Source organism: Amblyomma americanum, chromosome 1, assembly GCF_052857255.1.
Source record: "Amblyomma americanum isolate KBUSLIRL-KWMA chromosome 1, ASM5285725v1, whole genome shotgun sequence".
Taxonomy (NCBI): domain Eukaryota; kingdom Metazoa; phylum Arthropoda; class Arachnida; order Ixodida; family Ixodidae; genus Amblyomma; species Amblyomma americanum.
In genome coordinates, this window is record NC_135497.1 from 50,811,465 (window position 1) to 50,836,644 (window position 25,180).

The 25,180-nt window shown below is 41.8% G+C and overlaps 1 protein-coding gene across 2 annotated transcripts in view; it reads left to right on the top strand.

Moving 5' to 3' along the window:
• olf186-M (Ki-ras-induced actin-interacting protein-IP3R-interacting domain olf186-M) overlaps positions 1–24,999 on the top strand; it is a 56,165-nt gene extending 31,166 nt beyond the window's left edge. For both annotated transcript variants that reach the window (XM_077645606.1, XM_077645605.1), the window contains 5 exons: positions 17,798–18,525; positions 22,205–22,320; positions 22,951–23,098; positions 23,164–23,227; positions 23,533–24,999. In XM_077645606.1, coding sequence (XP_077501732.1) covers positions 17,798–18,525; positions 22,205–22,320; positions 22,951–23,098; positions 23,164–23,227; positions 23,533–23,543 — 1,067 coding nt within the window. In that variant the 3' untranslated portion in view covers positions 23,544–24,999. The remainder of the gene's footprint in view (positions 1–17,797; positions 18,526–22,204; positions 22,321–22,950; positions 23,099–23,163; positions 23,228–23,532) is intronic.
• Positions 25,000–25,180: the final 181 nt, after the last annotated feature.

Consider the following 25,180-nt stretch of genomic DNA (forward strand, 5'->3'; position numbering starts at 1 on the left):
TTGACACATTGCAATGGTGTAGACAGAACCAATGACACATTGCACTTTCCAGGGGAGCACCACGAATTCTTGCTAATGCCGCTGTTGTGCAAAACTAAAGCAGCTGCGTTTGAAATTTCAGGATTTATATTTACGTTGCAGAATCTTTCACTCTTTCAAACTTGGCATCCAAGTGCATGTCATTGCATATCATTCTACACACTCATTCAGATCTGCCAGACGATGAACCACAGAGGCTGATAGTTTTGCTTTTCAGCCAATGAGGATTGAAGGTGTTGACATTTGTGCTCTTAGAATACTTTCGACCATGCACAGTAGGACTAAAGGTGAGCGCGCAGATGTTAATCCGTTGTTTTGGATTTCTTACATTGCAAATGGGGGGGGGGTCTGATCATGCGTCCTTTGCATAAAGCATAAGGGGTAAAATATAAAGGCTGGACTGTTACCACTGATGCGGGCCGAACTCAAAGCGAGCGCGCATTCTCCTTCCGCATGAACAGCGGACGCAGAGGCGGAGCGGTGGGGCAGTGGCGACCCCACCGAGGTGTGGTGGGAAGCGTAAACAGACGAAGGTCGTAAGAAGAGCTTGCGCTCCCCTCAAGACTGGCCGTGGTCAGGTTTATTGTCCGGCATCTGCAGATGAGCTAACAGAGAGTAGTGGAGGGTTCTGGATTAATTTTCAGCCATTTGCGGTTCTTTTATGTGCACTGACGTCACAGAACACTCTGGTACTGTGTGTATTTAGGAAATTTCCGCCACTCAGCTTGGTAATACAAAGTCGGTGGCAGAAAGGCTCTTCACTGCTGAGCGAACAACTTTCCTTCTTCATATCCTGGTTTACAGCTGACGGCAGAACAGTTCATCGTCTACCCTCACGTACGCAGCACCAGCATATAAATAACACTGCACGGTATGTGCTTCTTACGTCTGCCATGCCGTCTGTGTACTGGCAACCTTGTAGGTTCGTTTGTCGTCTGCGTGCCCCTATCATGTTCACCGCTACACACAGACAACACCCCAAAACTACACGGGCGGTGTGCAGACGACACAGCCTCAGGCCAGATTAGTGGGCTGCTTTCTGCATTGGACATTTTATTATATCAGTAACAAATGAACAAGAGAACCGAAATGCGAACATAATAACAAAAATTGATTACTTACTGAAAGAGGAATAAAAGCGAGGTTTATTACACTTCTAAAGGACAGTCATTGCACCATCAAAGTGAAATTTACGCGCGCTTGTACTGAGCTTCTCACCGCTCGGATCATCTCGTTTTGTTGTTTGGGATTCAACTGTCTTGTCCACGTTTCATTTGTTGCTGATGGTGCATTGGCCGATTCATCCAAGGAAAAGTGTTATCTTAGCAAAGAAAAAGGCTATTGTGGGCTCAACGATAAACGTCATTCCTTTTATGCGTTTCCTGGCTAGCAGACGATGCGCAAAGGTGTCATCCAGTCTGCTTTTCGCCAGCTGGTCACCACAGCATTTCGTTTTGGGGCAGTGTCAACAAGGGGCGCATCATTGAGGCCATTTCTGCATGCAGGATAGGGTGAGGAGAAATCGGGCACAAAGCCGCGTCTGCGAGCAAAGGGGAGCGGAGGGAGAGAGTGCAGCGCAACGCTGAGTGTAGGACACACGCTGGGCACCTGTGTAGCTAAATTGCGCCTGCCGAATACATTGTGGCGCGTCAGAGTCAGCGCTCCTGCCTGTCTTACTCCATGCCACAAGTGCAGCCTTACAGGTGTTTGGCATGATTTTGCCTCCCACATGGGCTCCACATTAATTATTTACATTAGCTCAGACAAAAATTATTGTGGGACTCAAAAAAGAATGAAGAATAAAGTGTCCCTGCCCATAAAAATATTAGGTTGGGGCAACCTAAAAAGATAGTAGGAACAGATGATTTCTTAGTTTTTAAAGTTGCGGCTTGTACATTAGACCACAACAAATGTACAAGCATGCTGTTCCTTTTTTTGCCATGCCCCCCCCCCCCCCCCCCCCCCCCCCCCCCCCAAAAAAAATCTTAGTGACAGAAAATGACTGCATGAGACCATCGGTGTGGTCACTTACAGATGCAGAATTCAGAAACAGCTCGCTGCTAACAAAGCACAACTTGTAATTGCCCTTGCTTGTAAAAGCTACTGTCTTTCACATAGAACAGAAATCATGGCTTCTGTAGCATAAAAATGTGTACAAATTGTCATGGATCAGGTAGTTCCTTTCAACTTGAAAGAAAAGGAAGACAGTTGCATGCATTACCTCTGACTGTGTTGCATGCATTACCTCTGACTGTGTGGTGTCTTAAACATGCGCTTGACTGAAACAGCAGACTGGTTCATTTAGCTTGCTTTATGATCCATTTTTTGGGGGGCAATATGATTACATGCAACATGAGAATATGCACACTCGATGCATCCCCATATGTAGTTTGCAGGCTTGTGAATAAGTTGCATGATCATGCTAGCTGTGGTTCCTTTGGTGGGGAGGCTGGGGCAAGCACAGCACCTGTGCTATTGTCTATTCTTGTTTGTAGCTCTTCCATGGCAATTCTGCCTTGACCTTCTGTGCCTGATTTGCCTTTTATGCTGGCATACTGTACTGAATAGGAAAGCTATAACTATTGGCCACTATGTCTGCATGACGTATGACAGCTCTGTGAGATTTGATTCTGTTGCCACAGCTGAAAGTTTTCTTACGGATGATACTTGTGATGATGAGGGCCACATCAAGGTGTGCATCAGAAACATCAGTTTTACTTTACAGCGACAGTTGTATAGGAGGCTTTTTCTGGGGTTAAAGGTGTCGTCAGTGTGGCCATCATATGTTGTCACCGAAAACCCGTAGCGTGTTATCCAAGTGGGCCGAGGAGTGAGCACTATTTTTTACTGCGAAGTGTAGTGAAAAGTCGTCTTTATTTTTTTGCTGTATTATTTTACAGTAGGGGAGGCTGTTGATATTATAGGTACCTTTGACTGAAGGACAATGGATCGTAGCATAACTGAAACTTAGTGGCTTTTCTTAACTTGAAATGTTGTAGATACTGCAGGCGTAAGGGGAATATGAAGGCGTTATAACTTAGCGATGCACGTTCATGTTGAAACTGATAATGAGTAGCGCACTATGCTTCTCGTAAATGTTGTCCACTGGGTCCATTTGTACAAGTCCAGCTAAAGGCTTCATTCTCAACTTTTTAATTAAAGGGGAAGTGGGTTGTTGAGCAAACATTTTTATTAATGAAGTCACAATAATGAAATCTTCAGTGAACATGTACCGGGTTCGAACCCGACTGTGGCGGCAGCGTTTCGATGGAGGCGAAATGCAAAGGCGCCCATGTGCTGTGCGATGTCAGTGCACATTAAAAATCCCCAGGTGGTCGAAATTATTCCGAAAACCTCCACTGCAGCACCTCTTTCTTCCTTTCTTTCACTCCCTCCTTTGTCCCTTCCCTTAAGGCGCAGTTGTGATGTGAGACAGACACCGCCATTTCCTTTCCCCAAAAACCAGTTTCATTTCAGTTTCAGTGAGCATGTAGTACAGGGTTGGGCAAAAGTGCCCAGGCCACAGGGTCTGCTTTCCTTTGGTGTATCCTGGCACTTAAGATGCTGATAAAGCTATCAAGGTTGTAAGAGGTTGGAGCGATGCTCCTTTTATCCTCTACAGATATGAACTTTGCGGGTGTCGTAACTGCCTGACTACACTGTTCAAAAGCAGACCCTGTGGCCTGAGAACTTTTGACCGACTTTGTACTTTTGTGAGCCGATGCTAAGTATGTAATTTAGTTTCATTTAAAACAAGCCCTTGTGCATTTATGTAAAATGTTATGTAAGTTTTTGTTGAGAGCTTTAAGATTTTTTTTTCGTCAAGGAACTTGCTAAAATGTATGTGATTGACTTCTCTTGACAGCAAGGAGTGCAATAAGGGTAAAATAATTATCCTGCTTATCATAGAAGTTAGAAGGCCTCGAACTTACCACTTCAGAAACAGGAAGAAAAGCTTGTATTCCTGTTTCTGAAGTGGCAACTTCAAAACCCTACTTGTCATAAAACTGTAGTTTTATGATAATTCGATGATAATTATGATGATAATTTTACCCTTTTTGTATTCCTTGCTGTCAAGAAAAGTTGGTGGCATGCACTTCAGCAAGCTCTTTGCTGCAAAATTTCTGAAGAGCTCTTCACAAAAAGCTGCATGACATATTGCACAGGTGCACAAGGACTTGTTTTACATTTAAAAAAAATAGTGCGTTTGGAATCAGCACACAAAAATACATGCACCCTGACGATTTTGTAACTGTGACTTAATTGGTAAACAAAATTTTTGGTACCCTCTGCTCCCCTTGAAGACTAGTTGCAGGGGAAATATGCTCAAACTGATCTGTAGGTACCAACTTGTGAACAAATCTTGTCTGAGTAGATGTGAAGCTGGAATTTATTTATATTCATATTTTGGGTTCCTTCTGGCACATTTTTGTTTCATTGCTTTAGTGGCAAAAAAAATACCAGGCTCAATCTTTGCTGTTAGGCAGTATAAAATTGCATTTGGTTTTTGTGCCTCCTTGTGTTTAATTAGCACTTCTGCCTTTTACTTTTGTGTGTGTGTTCCCTGCATGCTCATTAGTCGTCACTTTTTTGCGGTGGGGTGCAGCACTTTGCTCTGATTGCAAGCTTGGTTTGACTGAGTCAGGCCTCTTGAACCTTGTGACTACTCTGTGTCACACTGCAGCTCCCATTGTTTACAACCAGTTTAGTGAAACAGTGTAGTGACATTGTACTTCAGTGATCACAAACGGGTCGACTAGCCCAAATCAAACTTCCAAAGTAACACCCATTGTTTATAGAAAATTGGTCAGGGTCATTCCACACCAAACGTCCCAGACATTGCACTCGACCATCTGCAATTTGCTCAAAAAAATTCATGAATACTTATCCTAATGCGCGTAATCAAAGCCTGAAATATTTATGCCGAAAAAAATTTATTCGTTAGGTGAGGGCTGTTTGAATATTTAGAAAATGCGAGAAACCAGGCACTCCTCAATAATTAATAAAAAATTCAATTTTTTAGGAAACACTTCACAATTTTTTCATTGATATTTATACATTTTCTGGCTTTCGATATAATTCGGAGCATGCAGCTTTATATGGCATAAATATTTTTTAAAAATCGTAAAAAAGTACGAAAATGTACTATTTTTGTCGTTTTTTTTTGTTTTATATAGCAACTTGCTCTTATAAATTCGGAAATAGCCGTTTTATTTCTCTAGATGTCTAGTATCTATAACAAATGTTACAGGTGATGAAACTGCGTACATCGAAGTAAAAAAAAAATTCTAATGATGCAAAAAGTGCGTTTTGAGCCAAAAACACCCATTAATTTCACCCTGAGGTGGTCCAAGTAAAAATACAAACAATACCGGGTTACATAGAACAATTTATTGCCTTTCAGTTCTGGAATTTTTATAGTGATAATTTTTGTTTGAAGCGAGAAAAGAATTTTTGAAATTGAGCTCTCACGCCGCAAGTTGCGTCATCTTTTAACGCCTCTTCACCGCAGAACATGGCTCTTGGCATGCCACGACACTTATGGCCAGATAACTTCAGTTTGCTGTCGTTCGCTGTTGTGCATTTTTAAGGCTGGAGCTAAAGAAGATATCGCGTGACATTCGGTGGGTGGTATGCAATAAACGAGATCGTTTTCACTTTCGAAGTTCGAACAGACTCGCTTTGGCGCAGGGCAGCCAAGAGAAGAAAAACAAGTGTATTCAGCATGCTGTCTCGCATGGACCACGAGGAGGGATGACCAGCTGGCGTAGCAGGTGTATCACGAGTGCTTTATTTATATCCGAATAAGATCGCGGAGAGCGCGTGCCTCGTAGCGCACGTGAAGGTGCGAAGTGCACGCCGCTGCGGCAAGTACTAACGCGTGACGCGCTGGCAGTGAACGCGGCCCGCTCGTGCGTAGGTGCATCGCTCGCATGAAGGTGCTTCGCCAGCATAGTGGCTCGTCTACAGTTGTCGCTGGAGTAATAATGCAGAAATTGCGCTTATTATATAAAATGCAACGAAGACCACATTGGAAACAACCGGGCACGAGCCTGTGACGGCCACAAGGGTCAGGTACCACGTGGTGCTGCTGCGTCGCGGATTGTTTCAACACCGGACCGTTCTGGTCATTTCCAGATCGGCGTCTCACGGGCTCTTATGCTGGTGATTACGTCTCTCATGGTGCCGACAAGAATGGCTGACTGCGACAGAACCACACCGAACTAGTGCACTTGGGCATGTGCCACCTTAGCAACGTTTAAGAAAATATTTTCCCACAAATACCTGTTCGACTACTCAACATTCCCGTGCTTGCCTGCAGTGCAAACCTCACGTAAGAACAACTCTACATTTCGTCTGGCCACAGAGTCGGCAGGGTCGTGCTCTGCAGTGAAGAGGTGTGAAGAGGCAGTGCAACTTGCGGTGTGAGAACTGAACTTCAAAAATTCTTTTCTTGCTTTAAACAAAAATTATCACGATAAAAATTCCAGAACCGAAAGGCAATAAATTGTTCTACGTAACCCGCTATTTGTATTGTTACTTGGACCACCTCAGGGTGAAATTAGTGTTTTTGGTTCAAAACGCACTTTTTGCAACTTTAGTATTTTTTTTACTTCGGCGCTCTACCATCAACAATTTGTTCAAAAAGATTCATGGAAACTTATCCTAATTTGCGTAATCAAAGCCTGAAATATCCTTTCCGAAAAAAATTTATTCGTGAGGTGAGGGCAGTTTGAATATTTAGAAAAGGCGAGAAACCAGGCACTGCGCAATAATTCATAAGAAGTTCAATTTTTTAGAAAACACCAAGTTTTTCATTGCCGTTTACACATTTTCTGGCTTTCGATATAATTCGGAGCATGCAGCTTTAAACAACAAATATAAAGAGCTTGTCGCAGTTTAATGTGCTGAGTTTGATGCATGTATGAACACTGACTGAGTTTTCGTGGCACTAGCGAACCAGCAATTTAATGCTCATACCGATGAACATTTATTTCGAGCCTGTAATGCAGCCAAACACAAGCATATGCAGTTATCAATGTCTGAAAATGACTTACTGCTGCGCATCTAGATGGTAAATCTTACACGAATGATACCACAACGTCAAGAAGCCGCTTTGCTGCTTTAGAGATGCACGCTATATGGCAGTGGCGCCATCACCGCCTCGTCCGCCATGTCGTACTGCTGCCGCCCCACCTATAGGAGCTGGACTGACCGAGTTGTAGCGCATTTCTTCATTAGCTTTTATTAACTAACTGTGCAGATGTGACAAATGGTGTAACGATTTGCAAAATGCTTGCGTTTAGTGTACGTAGTCATGCGTATGCTTATGGTACATAGATAGTGCTGATTTATACTCTTTTCTAACCATACCTGTGTAAGCTGCAAGCAGGTGACACGCAGACGCAGTGGAACATGGCAGAGGAGAGGTCTCTAGCATCTGTAGTGCTGCAAGGAACTTATGAGAGGGAGTATACGTCTCGTCATTAGTGATGAAAACATCTGTGCACTTTGTGGATCGATTATTTCCTGTGTTATTAGTTCACTACACCAATCTTTACAGTTTGTTGCCCTTCAACATTTTCTGAAAAGTGTTGTTTGCTTCAAGCTGCTGTGCATTGAGTTTTGCAGCATAGTTAATCTGTGGCTTCCTTGAAGCATGTGTATCTTTTTTTTTGCCTTGGATGCAGAATTGAAAATTTTCTGTGAGTTGCGACTTTTTTCATCTTATATTTTTGGAACATGTAGCTGTGCATTATAATGTAGGAAGGCTAATGCAGCTTTTGCATGATATATGCATTAGAAAAAAAAAGTTTTCTCAACTCTAAAGTTCATCTTAAATGCGGAATTAGTATGGCTGAAGCAGTGAAATGGGTAAAGCATATTAAATAAACACACATAGTGCGCCGAATTTTTGTGAAAAAACACTGACAGCACATATAAAACATTTCAGTTCGCAGACTGCAAAAATAAATGCACTCTTTGTTGTGCTAAAGTGAAGGCTCCTTCTTGACATTCAAAATTTCAATTGCTGCATATGACAATCAGCTTTCTTCCAACTTTCTAGTTGCCACATTGCTCTTGCTGGCTGACACTGATATTGGACTAATGACTATGGGTGAGCCATAGAACTTAATATATGTCCAACTGCTGTTGACCATTTAAGCTTGCATTGCACATCTCAGCTATAGTTAAGAATTAAAAGCAAGAATCTGAAACTAATGTCCAGCTAAACCTGCTTTACATGACAAAGCTGACAGCTGGTGTACTTCTTTTGCAAGCTTCATGGCATCTGGCTTGGCTGTACAATACATCGTAAGATATCTTGGGAACCCAATGTAAAAATGTTTTTAAATACATATGCTTGTTTTTGGCTCTGCAAAAAAAAAGACGAACGACATCATCATCATCAGCCTGACTACGCCCTGCAGGGCAAAGGCCTCTCTCATGTCTCTCTAATTAACCCTGTCCGTTGCCAGCTGTGCCCACCGTAACATCTGCAGTTTGACAAGTAGGGCTTTGCAGCTATTGATTACCTCAGGTTGATGGTAGTTCACTTAGTTGGAAACAGATTTTTTTTTTCTTTTGCATTTCAGTTGGAACTGCCTATGCTTATGACAAGGAGTTTTGTTTGCAAAGATTTTAGATATTTATGGCCTCTACAGTCAACTTGGCCTGTGTTATACATTAAGACTTGTTTGTTATTGCAGTGTGGACGTATATACTGGAGGCAGGCTGCCGGTAGTGAACTGTGCACGTGGAGTGGTTGATTGTCTGGAAATGTTTGATATAGGACACGGGCAAATGATCAGTCAGAGGATGACTTCCTAGTGAAATATAAGCGCAATATTGTCTCTCAGTGCAGCACATGTTCATGGAATGTTTTTCACTGGTAGCGTGCTTAATGCAAACAGCCTCTCTGCTTCTGCCCTGCTGATTAGCAGGAGTGGCTTTTCAGAGCTTGGTGCCATTTCTAGCAAAGAGCTAATTTAAACAAAAATTAGGTCAGCATCCCTGTGAAGTTCGCTTATTGTTACTCCTCAGATGTCGCAGTTCTTTGTGTGATGGCCGAGTGCAGGCTTGTAGTGTTGAATTAGTTCTGCTTACATGGCCTCTCTGGTCACTTGGAGCATTTTGTATTCATTGCTTATCATGAAACCTTTGTTATTGTTAGCAACTCATGACCTGATCAGGAGTATTTGCATGGTAGCTAATATTTTCCTGAATGTTCGGGCTTTTTTTTTAGAAAATATGGCTTGTTTACTCAATAGAAAGAGCTGTACCAGAGAGACTAGATCTGATTATACATTTAATTGGTGAGAGTTCCTCATTCATATTTCGGTACCTCTTGGCTACCTGTTTTGTTCCAAGTCGTAGAGTTTCAATCCTCTCTTTATTTATGCAGACACCTAATGATCAGTCCCAGGTTTGGATCCATTGCTTCTTATTATGTCATTACAATTTTGTAGGTGTTGCTTTTCTGTAATCTGATAGTTAGGATAAAAAATGGCTGCTATGCTCTCAAGTTGGTTTGCTTCAGTCACCTGACTAGTTTTTAGGTTCCAAAGGTATTGAACTTGATTGCCATTAGTGTCTTGTGTAGGGCTCACTTGAATGCCTATAGGAATTTACTAGCCATCAAATATGATGCTGTCAAAACTCTTTTTGTTGTGGACGTGCCTAGTGCCCTACATATTGGACACTTCGCTTTTTTGCATAGTAGCTCTAAATGTTTATTGTGGTGAAGCTTGCACCCGCTAGCGTAGGTTCATGAGGCTCTAAACTTTAATTCTGCAAGAGTTGTGTGCGTTCATTCTTGTACATTGTGTATCAGAAAGATCTGCCAGTTTCCTCTGGACACCATTTTTCAGATTCGACTCTATCGACTACATTGTGATTCTGCGAGAAAAACAAATTTTCGCACATTGTCACTAGAAACGACTTTTGTGATAAAAAATGTGATCTTAAAGTCTATTACAAATGTTTGAAGCTTTGCCAAACTTAACAGGTAGCAAATTTGCATAGTATCCTACATTGTAGGACAGCTCAAAAGTCTTTGTTGAAAAAAATATTTCTGGCAATAAAAGAATGATTCTGAATTCTGAAGAGAAATAAGCATCTTATAGAAAAAAAAATATATTTCTTTAATTTTTGAAGTTTCGGATAATTTGAGTTAAGGGGGGACAGTGCTCTCAAATTGCGAAAAATTGAAAAAAAATAATTTTTTTAATCATTGTATCCACTCGTACGCTTCGTTTTCTAGCTGTCTTCAAGTTTCTTTGCTGAAATCCACCAGGAAGTACCCTAAAAAAATTTTTTGTGTACCGTGGTCGCACTGCATATCAGGGAAATGCTCGAAAAATTGGCGTTTTTCTCCGTTCCTGTTTTCTGACTAGATGCTCACCTTGTGGAGCAGATCTGTTCATGACTGTTTTGTCTATTTTGACCCCATTTGTTTCGTTGCACTAACAGACCTCCACAGTATGCGATTTAAGTATTAAACCAAATTTAATGTTTCTTTGCCTGGCCAGCATAGTGAAATGACTGGGTGTGGTCTGTGCAGACCATTTAGTTTAATGGATAGGGACACCATATTTTTAGTTTTCTGCTCTTTCTAAGCAATCTTGCACAACATATTAGTAAATATGGATCGACACATGAAATTCTCCTATGCCCGGTAAGTAACTTGTAATTGAATCCCTTATTTTATGTAGTTTTGGTTTCAGCAGCCAAACAGTGGCAACAACATGACAGGTAGCTTTGAGTTCATGTGAGGGATGTGAAAAGTGCAAGGTAATGGCTGTTTTTTTGCCCACTGTTATTCCAGCTCCTGGGACAGGCTAGTTCAAAATTTGGAGCTAATTAAAACAACAGAGCAGTGATCATATTGCAGTTTTACCTCATGAAGTCAAACCTCATGACGTCAAATGGTGGCTGTGACAACACAGCCACCATTAGTTGCTGAAACTGAAGCAGAAGTCGCATGGAAGAAATTCAGTTATAAATTATTTACAGGGTGTAGGTGAATTCTGTATAGTGATCATGTTTACTTATGTCATTTTCATCATTAAAAAAAAAGCATTCAGTAAAACATTTTGTGTCTCCTCCCCTTTACCTTGCCTGAGGCTCTGGAGCCCGTTTTTTTTTTTTATTAATAGACCTTTTTTTATCATTATCATCATGAAACATGTGGCTTGGCTTTGCACCTCATTTGGCTGTCTGCTACAGGAGAGTCTACTTCTGTTTGCTCGGTTACGAGTGAGATGCATTAAGATGCAATGGTGTGTAGTGTTGGCACCATCCTCAGAATGGCAGGGCAACTTGATGCGGGCGTACGCGTTGCTGTACGCTGTGATCATTTGTGGATAGCCACATGGCCGTTTTTGACACAAAGGTAGCTGATTTTCGTCTGTTTCTTTAATGGAATTGTTTCTGGATACCTTTGGGCTCCTTTGAATGGTTTCTGAACATGGATGGATGTTCAAGCAGGGAATGAAAAATATAATGTGCTGACCAAGTTGCTCTGCCACATTGAATGCAAAGCTAATGCTAGACACTTCCTCATTCAAGAGCATCACTGCCAGTTAAGCTAAGAACGACTGACGACGCACACACATGCAGGGGCCACTTCTAACACCTAGCCGAAGGAGCTGCAAGCTGAGCCACAGGTTTCGAACATGTTAAATTGGGTTGGATACTTATTGGATGGAGATCGTGCGTTCATGAATTGCTAATATAACTTCAGAGTAACGGTGCAGGTGTTTGAACTTCTGTTAATTCAGTGTATAGGAGCATGGAAAATCAATTTGAATGAAAACATGTATTTGAAATTTGCAGCGAGTTAAGCCCTCATTACTTACCTTATGATGATGGTCTTAATGTATGCTTGGTAGCAGATGTGGGATAAAGGATTTTACGATACAGATATGTACATAAACCTTGGTCAGCATTGTTGCTTTGCATCATCGAGTGGGTATCTTTCAGCTTGGGGGTCGGCCTTGGCTTGTGCAGGACTTCGTTGTCATCACCACTCATTTAACCATGCAGCATTTTTGGCACTATAGCCTGCATCAGCTAATCACAGGGAAGGAAAGGGAAGGAAAATAAAGCTGTTAGCATGAATGAATGATACGCGACTGGTGAGGGCAGATGTGGTGACGGTTTGTCACAGTGATGAACAGAGCAAGAGGTAAAACACTGGCCAGTCACAAAGAGTTTTTATGTACAGACAGCTCTTGTGACTCTATCCACCATTAGTCTATAACCGGGTATAGCTTCACTGATGTTGTTTGGTTTCAGTGAGGCGAAATCATATGTACCGTTTTTTTTTCTTGGTGCTTTAGGGCTTACACTCTAGTGGTGTTGCTTTTCCTTCATGGTTGTTGGTAGGTGTGGCAAGTAGCTTGTTTAGTGTGCGCCCAGTAGAGACTGTCTTGTGTCCATTGATGCAGATGACATAATGGGACATTTCTCCATTAGCACCTTTGGCACAACTGACAATGCCGGTAATCTTGTAATTCAAATTAAAAAAGTGCAGCCACTTGTCAGGACTTTTAAATACATTACAATTAAATGAAAGAAAGAATTAACTTGATGTCAAATAAAGAAATCTGACCATATTTGGTGCTTATAACTTGTATATTAACTTAGTCATGTCGTCATGATTTGATACTGGTTGTAGCATTGCATGGAAATGGTACTATTGGATTTTGGCAGCTAGACGTCTGATATAGCAAGTAGCAGATATGCTCTTTCATTCTTTGGGCTGATTGCTGTTGAAAAGCCTGGGATTCTTTATGGAGATCTCTAACTTGCATGAAGAGCTTGTCACATGTGCCTTGCAGTGAAATATGAAAAGAACTTTAGCCGGCCATTTCTTTGCACAATGACTTTTCAAAGAGAGTTAAGTGGCTACATGTAGGACTGCATGCTAAATATGTATTTTGCTGTAAACCTACTGGATTCTTTTAGTTTTTTATTTTTATGTTAACCTTCGAGAGTAAGTATTTAGTAACTGTAGGTGCTGTTTCAAATACAGAATATAAGCAGTTAACGAGCTAAAGGAAATACCAGAAGTGCTTCGGTTGGAACATGAGGAAGTGAGGACATTGCCAGGCAATAACATGTTATACAGCCCATCTGGCCGTCAGCCAGCACTTATATGCTGCCAGTGTAAGAAACACAGTTGGTGTTGCTCACTTTGCTGCCCGTGAATTCAAGCTTTGTTGTGGACGATGGCTGAGAACATTTGTTAGTGTATGCACCACATTTAGCAGCAGTTTACTGTGCGCTGCACTTGCGACAGTCCTGTGTTTGTTTGACTGCTCTCTGGCTGTGCAGTTTTTCAGTTTGCTGTCCAAACAGTCCAGGATAACTTTCAGAACCCAAGTAGCAAAGGTACCTCTGTGAGAGTTTTAAGTGCCCCAAACTGCTCAGTACTAATCCAAGCTGACTTTTGCTGAGTAACTAAGGTGTGCCGCTGAGGTCATTGCCCGTGTTTGAGTAATCACTAATAAAACAATTTGAAAACTGTGACATGCTTTAGCAAGTAATAGTATATTTGATGACTGTGTAACCCCATCTTGTTCGTTAGTGGGTTGAAATACGCACTACCTGCAGGTGGGCTAAGTCTGGTCATGTGCGATGCCTTAACCACCAAATCCAAAACCGTGAATGGTGCCAGTCTCTTGTGTGGGCTTGATCATTGGGGCACTATACAAGTGTAGCTCGATAGCCAAACCTGATGTTTACATTTGCTGGAGGTATCTTGTTTATGCCACTGGTTACAAGCTAATCTAATTGTGATAACAAAAAGCTACAGGAGGCTATGGCTTCAGAGCAAGAGTGGGATCAACGCTTTTTTATAACCCTTTTCATGAAAATGTTTCACAGTCGCTGGTTGCACCCTGTGATAACATATGAAAACTTGTTTTCTTATGCCTTGTTAAGCACAGTGGCATGAATGCAGAGGTATTGAGTGTGTGGTGGCTTTTGCTGAAGCTGGAGAGATGGTGGGTGTTTTGCTGCTTTGACCATTAGAGTGTTGAGCACTCTGCTGTGTTTGCACACCTTTGTGCCCTTACATTCAGAGTGCGTTTCGCCAGTATCAGCATCTCTCATTTGAATCAAATTCTCTCTGCTGCGAACCAGTGTCAGCTGTTTTGATTACAGATATTGCTCTGCAGAGGAGCTGAAGTGACATGTTACCCTTTATAAGCATTCAAATGAGACTTTCTAATTGTTCCCAGTAAATTTTTCTTTTTTGTACAGTAGGTAAACCTCAAAATTATGATTTGTTAGTAAATATATAGGATTGAGTATCTAGGACTGCACACTTTAGTTAATGCTTGAAAACGACAGTTGAAGTCTACCTATGGTGGCATTGCCATTGCTTGATTTGTTGAACTGCTCACTCAAGTGACAAAATTTAAAGGGATCACTATGATAGATGTCTATGGAACTATAAACACCGTATTTACTATTGTAACCCACCCCTCACTTTTGTTGTTGAGAATCTACTTTTTTTTAAGCATTGGCTTTTTTTAGCATGTTCCTCAGTTTCGCAATGTCCACAGCACTGACCTTGGCAGCGCGCCAAGTTGCTGCACAAGCCAATGACATCACGACCACGTGTTTCATATGACCAGAACTCCTGAGGAGATGGCGCCCTCAGCGAACTTGGCAGAGCGCCAAGACACTTGGGCCTTTGACAGGGACGCCGGTGGCTTGCTCGGTGCATTCCTGCGTGCCTGGCTGTGACATTGTATGCTTAGAAAGCCGTCGAACTCTCAAGCATCAGAGAGTAGCGCAGCAGTCTAAACTAGAATGGTATAAAACATTTCCACTGAAATGTTATGAAGGATGCAGGAGCTTCACACCCCGAGGGGATTTGGAGAGCTTGAGATCGGGAGCAAAAATGCCTGATCCCTCTCAGACCGCTGCTAATGTTTAAACACTCGCATTACACACTCGTAACCATCCTGCAAATTTTTTTAACCTCCCGTAAAGAACGTGTACCTGACCTTCAGAGCTGGTGTTCAGCATAATCGCTTTATATTGCCGCTATTTACTGGCGTCGTGAACTATCCTTTTGAATTGAATAATGCTGAACACCGGCGACATGGACGCGGCTGACCGCATGCTTCTTTTGATGACGGACGGACTGAGACGGCCGGGCAGGCGGACAGACGGATGTACATGAAGTTTAGACTCTTGCAAAAAAATTTGTCAAAACTTGTTTTTCCCGTTTAATGAGCCCTCCCTCTAAATTAATGTCAACTTTTCTGAAAAAAAAAAAAAAGAGTGCATAAAAAGTGCGTGAGTAAATATGGCAGAGGCTGTATGGAAGAAACGTCTTTGTGAAATTAGCAGCGAAGTACAGCAACTCTATTTTGTGTCCAGGCCCTTGTTTTGTGGTGACTGAAAATTATTGGCAATCACCTGCATTTTTTTATTTCTAAATATGCCTGCATGTTAAGTGTCGTGTAGCATATTTTGTCAGGTCTACAAAATGCCTTTGAAGTGGTTAAGTGCTGTTCAAGAGAATCTCTGACAGGGCTTGCTTGAAACACAGGTTGTGGATAGCTTTAACAGTAGGTGGGAGGGGGGCACCTGATGACAGCCAACTAGTGAGTCTGCATCTTTCATGGTGCAACAGCTGAGGGAAAAACTGTGGTACTTAGTTGGTGCATAGCACTTTAGCTCCTCTGCATTCCATTCTTGTCAGCGATGACATAACCCTGCAGTTTACCATCCTGTTTGATGTTCGGGCGAGGGAGATTGCCATAGTGTGGCACTTGACTGTACTGTCAACTTTTTTTGTGTGTGCGTATAATTATGTATCTGCCTATTTGTCAGTTTACTATCATGGCTGAATACAAGGACATTTCATTTTAAATGGCTTTTTCTCTTTGTATTTTTTATGCTTATGTGCTTTTAATGTGTCCTTTATTTCATGTCATGATGCTGTTTATTATTTCCATGTGCAACTTCTACAATTTTCAAAGCCATTGAACCTCTGCAGTTGATTATTTGTGATCTGTGCATTTGGCAAGTTAAGAGTTGAATCACGTTGGGCCTGGTGGGTGTGGTTGATATCTGCGATCTTGCATACGATATAAACTGTGTTAGCTAGACAGCCTCTCAAATAGTCATTGACGTAACATACCATCTTCCTTGCATATACACAGAATACACCTCTCACTGCTTGTTTAAAAGTGAACTGTTTCTAATTGGCCTTTGGCAGCATTTTTTGAGTGGCGTATGTTCTCTGCTTGTGGCCCAGCAGAGCATTTCCAATGGACCTTGTGCTGTCACTCTTCATATTTTCTCTGTCTGTGCTCTGGAGCAGAGCTGACTAATGTTCTTATGTCTTGCCTTGAAAATCCATACTGTACCTGCTGTACTGGTAGCTGCACCACCTTTAGCATTAAAATGCTTCTGACTTCATCTGGCAGCACTGTCTTCGCTTCTCTGTGATAGGCTGCCTTGAATTCTTTCTGCAGCTCTGAAACTTTTCAGAATTTTCTGTTCTCTTACCACAGTCATTGGGTCTGTCTAAGGCCTTTCCAGTGTGATGTGAGTATCTCACCTGCAGCATGTTTCTAATGGGACATATTAGCACTCTTCATTGCATGTATTTGATGGTGCATGGGGTAGCCTTTTTCATCTTATTTTTGCACTGTTTTAGTTGTTGGGCTTGAATTATTTTATTGCCTGAGCTTCCTGGTTTTGACAGGCTAGAGGTGACAATTGTCAACGTGTGCAGGTCATTACACAAGTATATTGACCAGATTGGTGCCTCGTGGAATGTGTATAACATGTGCTCTACTCCAGGTTTTCTGCACTGCATTTTGTTGATGATTGCATTGTGTTCTTTGCACTTGCACGAATTTTTTTTTTCTGTACTGGTTTCTTGGTGATATTTCTTTACTGCGGAAAGTCATTTGGTGTGCCAGTGTCAGTGTCTTTGGGGTGGTTAACATTTCTTGCTTCATATTTACAGTACGATTGTAGAACATGCAATTCTAATGGCCTCAGCAGGTGACTGGCCACATGTTGGTTTTGTTGAGTTTTTGAAGGGAGTGGTTTTCATTTTTCTTTTGCTTTGAAGCTTTACCTTTGTTACAACTGTCTGTTTGCCTTACTGTAGCATAAGCAGTAAGAACTGAATTAATCACGTATGAGAAGCTATGAATTTAACCTTCTAATACTCTTAACAAATGTATTAGCTCGGGCCTAATGCACTGCTGCTGTTCTTTAGTGGGGTTTCTTGATTACTGCATGAATGCCACTTGTACAGTACAAGTTTCTTGTGATTTCTTTTGTGCACTAGTGAACGTTTTCTTGCTCTAATGAATTTTTGGAAATTGAATGTGGGGAAGCACCTATTCATGTTTACGAAGTTATTTTATTACCGCATGTTGCCTGCATGCTTGTTGGTGCACTTGTAATTGTATTCATCTTATCTAGTTTGAGCTTTCGAAGTAAGGAAGGACAAGTCTAAGTGACTAAATAAGGGTGCTTATGCTTGCTGCCTGTACGAGTAGGCTCACCTTGGAAATGGCACTATGCTGATCCTGTGTGCTAATAGGTCAAGTCCAGTCGTTTCCTGAAGCCATTTCCAACCTTGGCCATGGTTCAAGTGTAAAACAATTTAGTCGTAATACTGCATTATTTTATGGCAGAAAGATGATTGGAAAGTTGGCTTTTTCCAGACCCTGCTTTAGCAGAATCTATCTGCTTTGTTCTCCTGCAGCACCTATGCATCAGTCCAGTCCACCTTCTGCAATCAGCTCCAAGATTATCGAGGCCATGGAGCAAAATCAGAAGACACGGTCTTTTGCTGCCACTGCAAAGTTGGCTCGAACCAGCAGCCTCTTGCTCAGCAGTGCCAGCCGAGGCAGCTCTGACAGTATTTTGGAGCCAGCAAATCGAGAGTTTTTAGAGCGGCAAGGTGAAGACAAGATGTCTGGTCACAAGAGGCTTGTTTTGGGACACCAGACTTTCAGCTTTGACCTTGAGTCGGGCCTCATGCTTCTCACCTCTGAACGGCGGCGCATGCGTTGGCGTTGGCGTCGTGCTGTGCGTATCATTCTTGACAAAAGACGGAAGGCACATGATGTCGTGTCAGATGAAGCATTGAAGTACCCTGAGCATGCACACGCAAGCTTGGATGGCCCAGCTGGTGACTCTGGGCTCGGCGAGCTGATCAGTGTGAATGGAGGCAGTGTGGACTCTACTTCCAGTGACTACTGTGCCACCAGCAATAATGGTCACAAGGACTTGTCTCAAAAGGAGGACCTGCTGAATGCAGAGGATGATGATGATGATGGTGATGGTGAAGGGGATCTCGAAAGTATTCCTATCGAGCGTCACAAGAGGCCACTACTCTACAGGCAGTCCACCATAACAGAAGAGGTTGGATCAGAACAGCCAGCAGACCTCTTAGATCCCAGCAACCAGGATGGCAGTGAAGAGTCCGGGGTCAGTTCTGAGTCTATTATACATTTCACTGTAACTCCGAATTAAGGAATAACGTGGCCATTTTCTAGTGCAACTGATGAACCATGTAGAAAGGTTTTTGTCTCTCTATACTGTGTAAGTGGATTGCACATGCTCAAACTGAATAGCAGACATTGCAGGAGTTATTGTAGTTGTTGTCTTCACATGGGGGATATTTGGTGCTGTGGGTGTGCATCGGGGAAAGGTGAAACATGCAACCAGACTACATTTGTCTTAGTACAGCAATCAAAAAGACCAGAAGATGAGCTTTAGTAGAAAGGTAGTCATAAATCTAGCGAGTTTGGCGACACATTAAACATGCCAAGATGCATTTAAACCTGGTATATCTTTATAAAGGGCAGCTGCAAAGGATTTAGAATTTGACGAGCTTAGAGGGGTTGAATGTACTTACATATGAAGCATGTGAAGTCCTTTTGGGCTAGCATTTGAAGTGGTGGCATAATCGCCTATTAAAATTGCGATGGCCTTCAAGCCTCTCGGTAGTGCACAGCGCAAAGTGGAGGGGGTCACATGATGACATCATCTACAGTACTGGTACATTTCCAGATCATAAACACTTGCTTTGAAGGGGAAAACCAACGCCACCGAAGGCAAAGAGCCCGCCGAGCGTTGTTTGGCAGCATCCAACGATGCACGGCAGGGTATGGTTGACGGCAGCGGAAATTTGAAATCTTACCTCTCCACACTCCTCCAGTGCTACGAGGAAAAGCCTAAAATTTAATTACATCGCCATTTTTGTTGATGTCATTTTAAATGCTAGTGCAAAAAAAAACTTGGCATGATTTATCTACAGCCTATATAGATTTGAATTCTTGAATTGCACAGAATTCTCAAAAAATGGTGCAGTTGCCCTTTAAATAATCATATCATATTTTCCACATGCTTGTTTTTAGCCACCTTCTCACATTGTTAATTTGTGGTCATTTATTGATTGTTCATTTGTATCACTTCAAAGATTTTGCTGAGAAATCTGATTTATTTTTGAGGCTTCCCATTTACCTGATTTGTAATTTCACAAAGCTTTAGACAGTGGCAGGACTGCTGCCTCAATTTTGACAACCTGCACCATTTCATTAAACCTCTACATCCTGCTACAAGTCAGTAGCTTTTGATGAAATTACACCAATGCTGCGCCAAAATGCCATTCCAGCAATCAAGAACCGCGGTGAATCCGAGGTGGCACAGGCTACCACTTAATATTCACTGGCATGACTCTGGTTTCTTGTCTTCATTTGTGATGAGAAAGATGACCTACGGAGCTCAAACTCACCCCATTTCACTGGCTAGCCCTTTACCGCTTACTGTTAGTGCACAGAGTGCACGCGTTTTGCATATCTGCCTCAACTCCACTGCCAGCATTATCCAAAACAAATATGGCGAATGCACATGCAAAAAAAGTGCATTTGAAGAGTCTTATATAGCATTGAATTTTAGTCCTGCTAGATTTTTCAGGCTTTCGCAGCACCATCACCTGTCCCATAGGATAAATGTGTGGCCTAACGAAGGCCATCGTTGGCTGGCTTTCTTTTTAACTGACTGAGTTAAGTAATGGCATTTAATGTAGTGATTATGACTCAGCATCTTGATAGCTGTTGGCACTTTTAAGCCATTGTAGTTGCGAGTAAGCTGCAGTTCATCTGTCTACTGTCTGAAATGTTTATGCTACACTGCCAAATCTGCAGGCCTTATCAGCGAATCAGGGATGCAAATGGGATTCTTTGGGGCATGTTGGTACATGCCTGTGTTGCCTGCATGCTCCTCAGCACATGCTGCAGCTTCTGCAGCATTGCATGGGGCTGGTGAGGCTTCCCAAGCAATGTGTGGCGCTCCTTTCAGTAACCCAAGACATGAACATACCAGTCTCCAACATTCTGGTAACTTCTTCTAGAGACATAATTGCTCCCTGGGAAGTGTATACAGTTGACTGCGACACATCTTTTCGTGTGGTTGGCAAGGATGGGTCACCAACTGGCATAAGACAGCATTTCCTGTCCCTACAAACAAAATATCAGTGCACAGAGTTTTACACTGATGCCTCAAAGACATCCTCAGTTTCATGTGCAGTTCACAGTTGTCAATTTTCTGAAACAAAAACAATTAATAGACACACAAGCATATTTACTGTGGAATGCCATGGTATTCTGTTGGCTATTAGATTCATCATGGAAAAGAAAGCCCCAAGTTCTGTTATTTACTCAGATTCTTTAAGTGAGAATTTGGCCCTGTCTTCTGGGAAACCATGTAAAAACCCTCTAATGAATTTCCTCTTGAAATGCCTTATGTCTGCATGCACATTGAACCTTAAAATTCCAGTACACTGGGTGCCAGGTCACTATGGAATAGATGGAAATGAACAAACAGATAGGTTTGCAGCATCAGGTGCCGAACTGAGTAGGGTGGATATAAAAAAACTTCCATCCATACCAGGACCTCAGGCCATATATTAGGACTGCACTTCGCAAAGTGTGGCAGCAAAATTGGGATGAACAAACAGACAACAAACTGAACGCAATAAAACCATGGATTGGGAGGTATGCCACAGAAAAACAAAATAGATTCAAAGAAGTTGCTCTCTGTAGATTGAGGATAGGACATACATCACACACTCACATCTTTTGCAGGATACTCCGGCACCACAATGCGCGAGATATCGAGCCCAGATCTCAGTTGTCCAGGCATTAATCATATGCCCTAGACTGGATACACTAAGACAGCAGCACTTCCCCAAACTTTACACATTTGAAATACCAATGCACCCTTCTTTATTCTTCTGTGATAACCGCATGTTTTCATTAGGTAGGGTTATTTAATTTTTAACTGATATAGGTTTCTTACGAGAGATTTCATATTCAAAGTAACCTCAGCACCTCCTCAATGCTAAGGAGAGTGCTGAGCTTACCCATGGCTGCCAGACGTCTCGCCCTTCTTGCTCAAGCAAGGACTGTGGTTGAGGCTACGTGGCTTCGTCTTTTATCTATAACTCCTCTTAAAACAAGTTTTAGGCGCTATACATCACTTTAAGCCATTCCACCAGATATTTAGGCACCCTCTTAACATTCTATAATCATGCACATACTCACTACTCTTAGGCCCTATACACCGGGTGTTGATTTTATCATCTGTATATATTTTAGCCTGAGGCAACCAAAAACCTCATGTTTGGCGCTCTTTGGCCTTGGATGCCCTTGCTCCATGAATACCTATTATCATCATCATCATCCTTTCAGTAACAGGAAAATGTGCACTGTACAGGCACTCCTGGTGACTTGTCTACATGGCTGCTTATTATTTGTACAGCCAGTGTGCATGTGATGTGCATATTTTTATACGTATATAGTTATTAAGCATGCGAGTGGTGCATTTTTTAATTAAAACAGTGTATTGGTTTTTAATGAATTCCTACCTTATTTATGCAGTTCATTTTTTTGTTTGTTAGCAGTGCTACTTGTGTTAAGTTTTTCATTGTTCGTGTTTAGTGGTGGTGCACACAGTAAGCTGCAATATCTTGTATGCTTGGAAGATGTTTGTTTTGTTACCTGCCTGACTACCACGACAATTTTTGTTCTGTAAAAGTGCCACAAAATTGGTTCCTCAGCATTGCTTTGTTGAAAAGTGGTCATTTGCCTGATTCTTCCTGCAGGAGCACACTCTTACTGAGCTTTCCGACTTGCATCGAGCCTTGCGAGAGTACAAAGCAAAGCATTTGCGGTGTGGAAGTTCCCTTGCTGATCTGGGGCGGAAAACACTGCAGCCAGCGTAAGATCCACATTGTTCTTGTCTGATTTTCTTGTTTGCAAGGCCAGCTTCCCCAACTGTTTGTCTCGGTACCCCCTTGCCTTCCTGTGCTTGCATTGTACAGTTGCCAGCAAAAGTTTATGGGATGCATGTCCCCAGGAACAAATTTACTGTAACACTTCCTCGTGGCCCATTCTCCTGGTATATTGATAACAGTGGATCGATCATGTGCATTCTCTCATACATGCAGTCATTTCAGCCTATCGACTTGCGCGACTGTGCCAAGATAAAATTTTTTCCTGCATGCACACATTCTGTAAACTTTTCAGTTCAATTTCTTTATTATACGTCCATTTTTTGGACACAATACATGGGCATCACTGTACAATGTGTACTTGTCGACTGTACAACTTGCACACCTTATTTGGTCTAAATGGTTGGTAGAAGCAGTGCATGTCAGTTTCAGGGAGTAGCACTCTCTTTTCTCTTTTTTTTTTTTTTGAGGGCAACTGCTACTAATATGTCAGCAATATTGGAAGCCCTGGCGTTTTATGCATGGGTTGCATGATCAACTAAATTAATTCATTAAAAAGTTCTGCTCTTTATTCATTCCATCTAATCTTTATTTTACTTCTTTGTGTTCATGTGCAGGTCTGACCTTGAAGCCATTTGGCAGCTGCGTGAAGAAATATCACAAGAAGTGAAGCGAGCTGATAGCATGCTTTCTTCGCATGAAATGGCGGCTCTGCTGTCTCAACCTTGCAAGGACTGCGTGAGCTATACTGAGCTGAAAGAAAAGGTATTAGCCGTGACCTTTTGTCAACCCTGACACATTCTAACCCTTCTTTTACATCTCTTTTGCAGCTGTCCAAAGTGCTTAGCCTGCAGAAAGATTTATGTTCTCGGATTGCACAGATACTTGAGCAAGGTGAGGCTCCAACGCTAGGAACTTGAGTTGTGCTGCATTGAGGCATAAAGTAATGTAAATTGCTTTCTTGTAGAGAGAGTGGAAGCTTTGTTATCATTTTGTTCACCCAGTCATCTATTAAGCCTTGCTCAAACGAAATAGAGCCGTCGCCACTACCGGCCGATTTTGCAAAAGTGCAGCCTTATAGGGTATTGGTACTTGTAGGCTTTGTATTATTCACTAGCTGATTAGATATCATGGTAACTAAGGTAATGTGCAGTTTAGTAATCTGAGCTTATATTTTTTTTTATTTTTTCACTTTGCAGGAAGTGTCTAGTGCATCAGAAGAAACAGGATCATTGTATTGGTGCACTCTGTTACCTTGTGTCGGTATGTGCAACCACTAGAGTACAGGCATTCCAAGTCATGGCTTGTTCTGCCCTTTATTGAGCATTTTTCTCAACTTTGCACTGGCTAGTGGCAGAAGCAACTTTTTTTTTTAGTGTGAATGTACTGAAGCAGCTCAAAGTGTCTGTCTAGGGCTAGTCAACATGTGAGACCTACTGCAATTACTTTGTGTCACAGGGCACTCTGTTGCATGCTGCTTAGTAGACTGTATTGATTGTAGTGTGTCATTACATCTTTCATGAGTTTCAGGCTAGTCAGTATTTCAGCCTGCATGTGAGGGCAAGCTTAGAGATTCCTTAGTGCCCATGTGACAGCGTCTGCTTAGCCATGGCTCATGAGAGTATGTTGTAGCCTTTGCTTGTGATAATGTCCCATTTCAGCAGGAGTGATCAGTGGGGCCAACCACAGTACCAGCATTTTGCATATGTGAGAAAGCAGAATATTTTCCTCTGCAGATATTTATGCTTTCAGTATTTATAGTATTTGTTGCATGCATAACATGTTGTCACTGTTACAAGTAACAGCAACTTTTTGACCTGTTTTGAGTGCCTGTTTATGTCACAAGTTTGTATTGGTGGGATTCACAATGTATTATAGCATCATAGATTTAGTTGTGTTGTGGAAGTTGGAGAAATAAATGCCAAGAAGGTTCATAAAGCCTTATTTTGCAGAGCTTAGGATAGTTGTAAATCTATAGCGCTGCACAAAACATATTGAAGCGAGTGCAATGTCTACTTTCTGGAGTTAGCCTGGCTGTGCATTCGGCCTTGATTTTAAGGGAACAGGGTACATATGCTGCAAGTGCCGAATGCATGTCATCTTTGTGTACACTTTGTTTAGTGTTGTTGTCACGCAAGATTATGCTTATAATGGTTCCTTTTTTATGGGGTTATATTTTGTGCTGTCAAAACTCTTTCAGGTTTTCATTTATGTTAGGGTTTGAATTGATTGCTAAATTTCAATGGCACTTTGTTGTGCCTTCTGTCATTCCATGAGGGCATAGTTTTAGTGCAGTACTTAGGTATTTGCATCAGTGAGAGGAATGGTGCATTTGTCACTGTTGAATGCATAGAGATTTTAGTTTTTTATTTGTTTTTGGAGGCTTAAGAGCATATTTAGTGTGGACAAAGCTAGTAAGTTATTCTCACTGTTTTAGCAAGTTTGCTCAGCAGGTGAGCTTGTTTCATTGAAAGCATAGGAAAAGGATTTTGCATGAAAAAACACCACAAAAACTTCAGTTTTCCTTGTGGCTTTTAGTTGCCCTGTTCCCCTGGATTCAGTTTTTATTTGTACAGTGCCTTGTGTGCATAATTTACTGCCCTGTGATGTTTGTTTGCACAGCTATTGATGCTTGCACTGAATAAAGTGCATTACAGTTTGTGGAAGCTTCCTCCTTGCATTGCTTGCCATTAAGTTGTGCAGCAGTCACAGCTTAATCTTCATTCTACATGAATTTGTTTTGTAGTTACATAAGCATAGCCTAGCTGGATGTTGCTTTGGGTAAGTGTTATGCAGTGCAGTTTTACTTCTGTGTGTTGTTATTCTGAGCTGCGGTGGCACGTTATT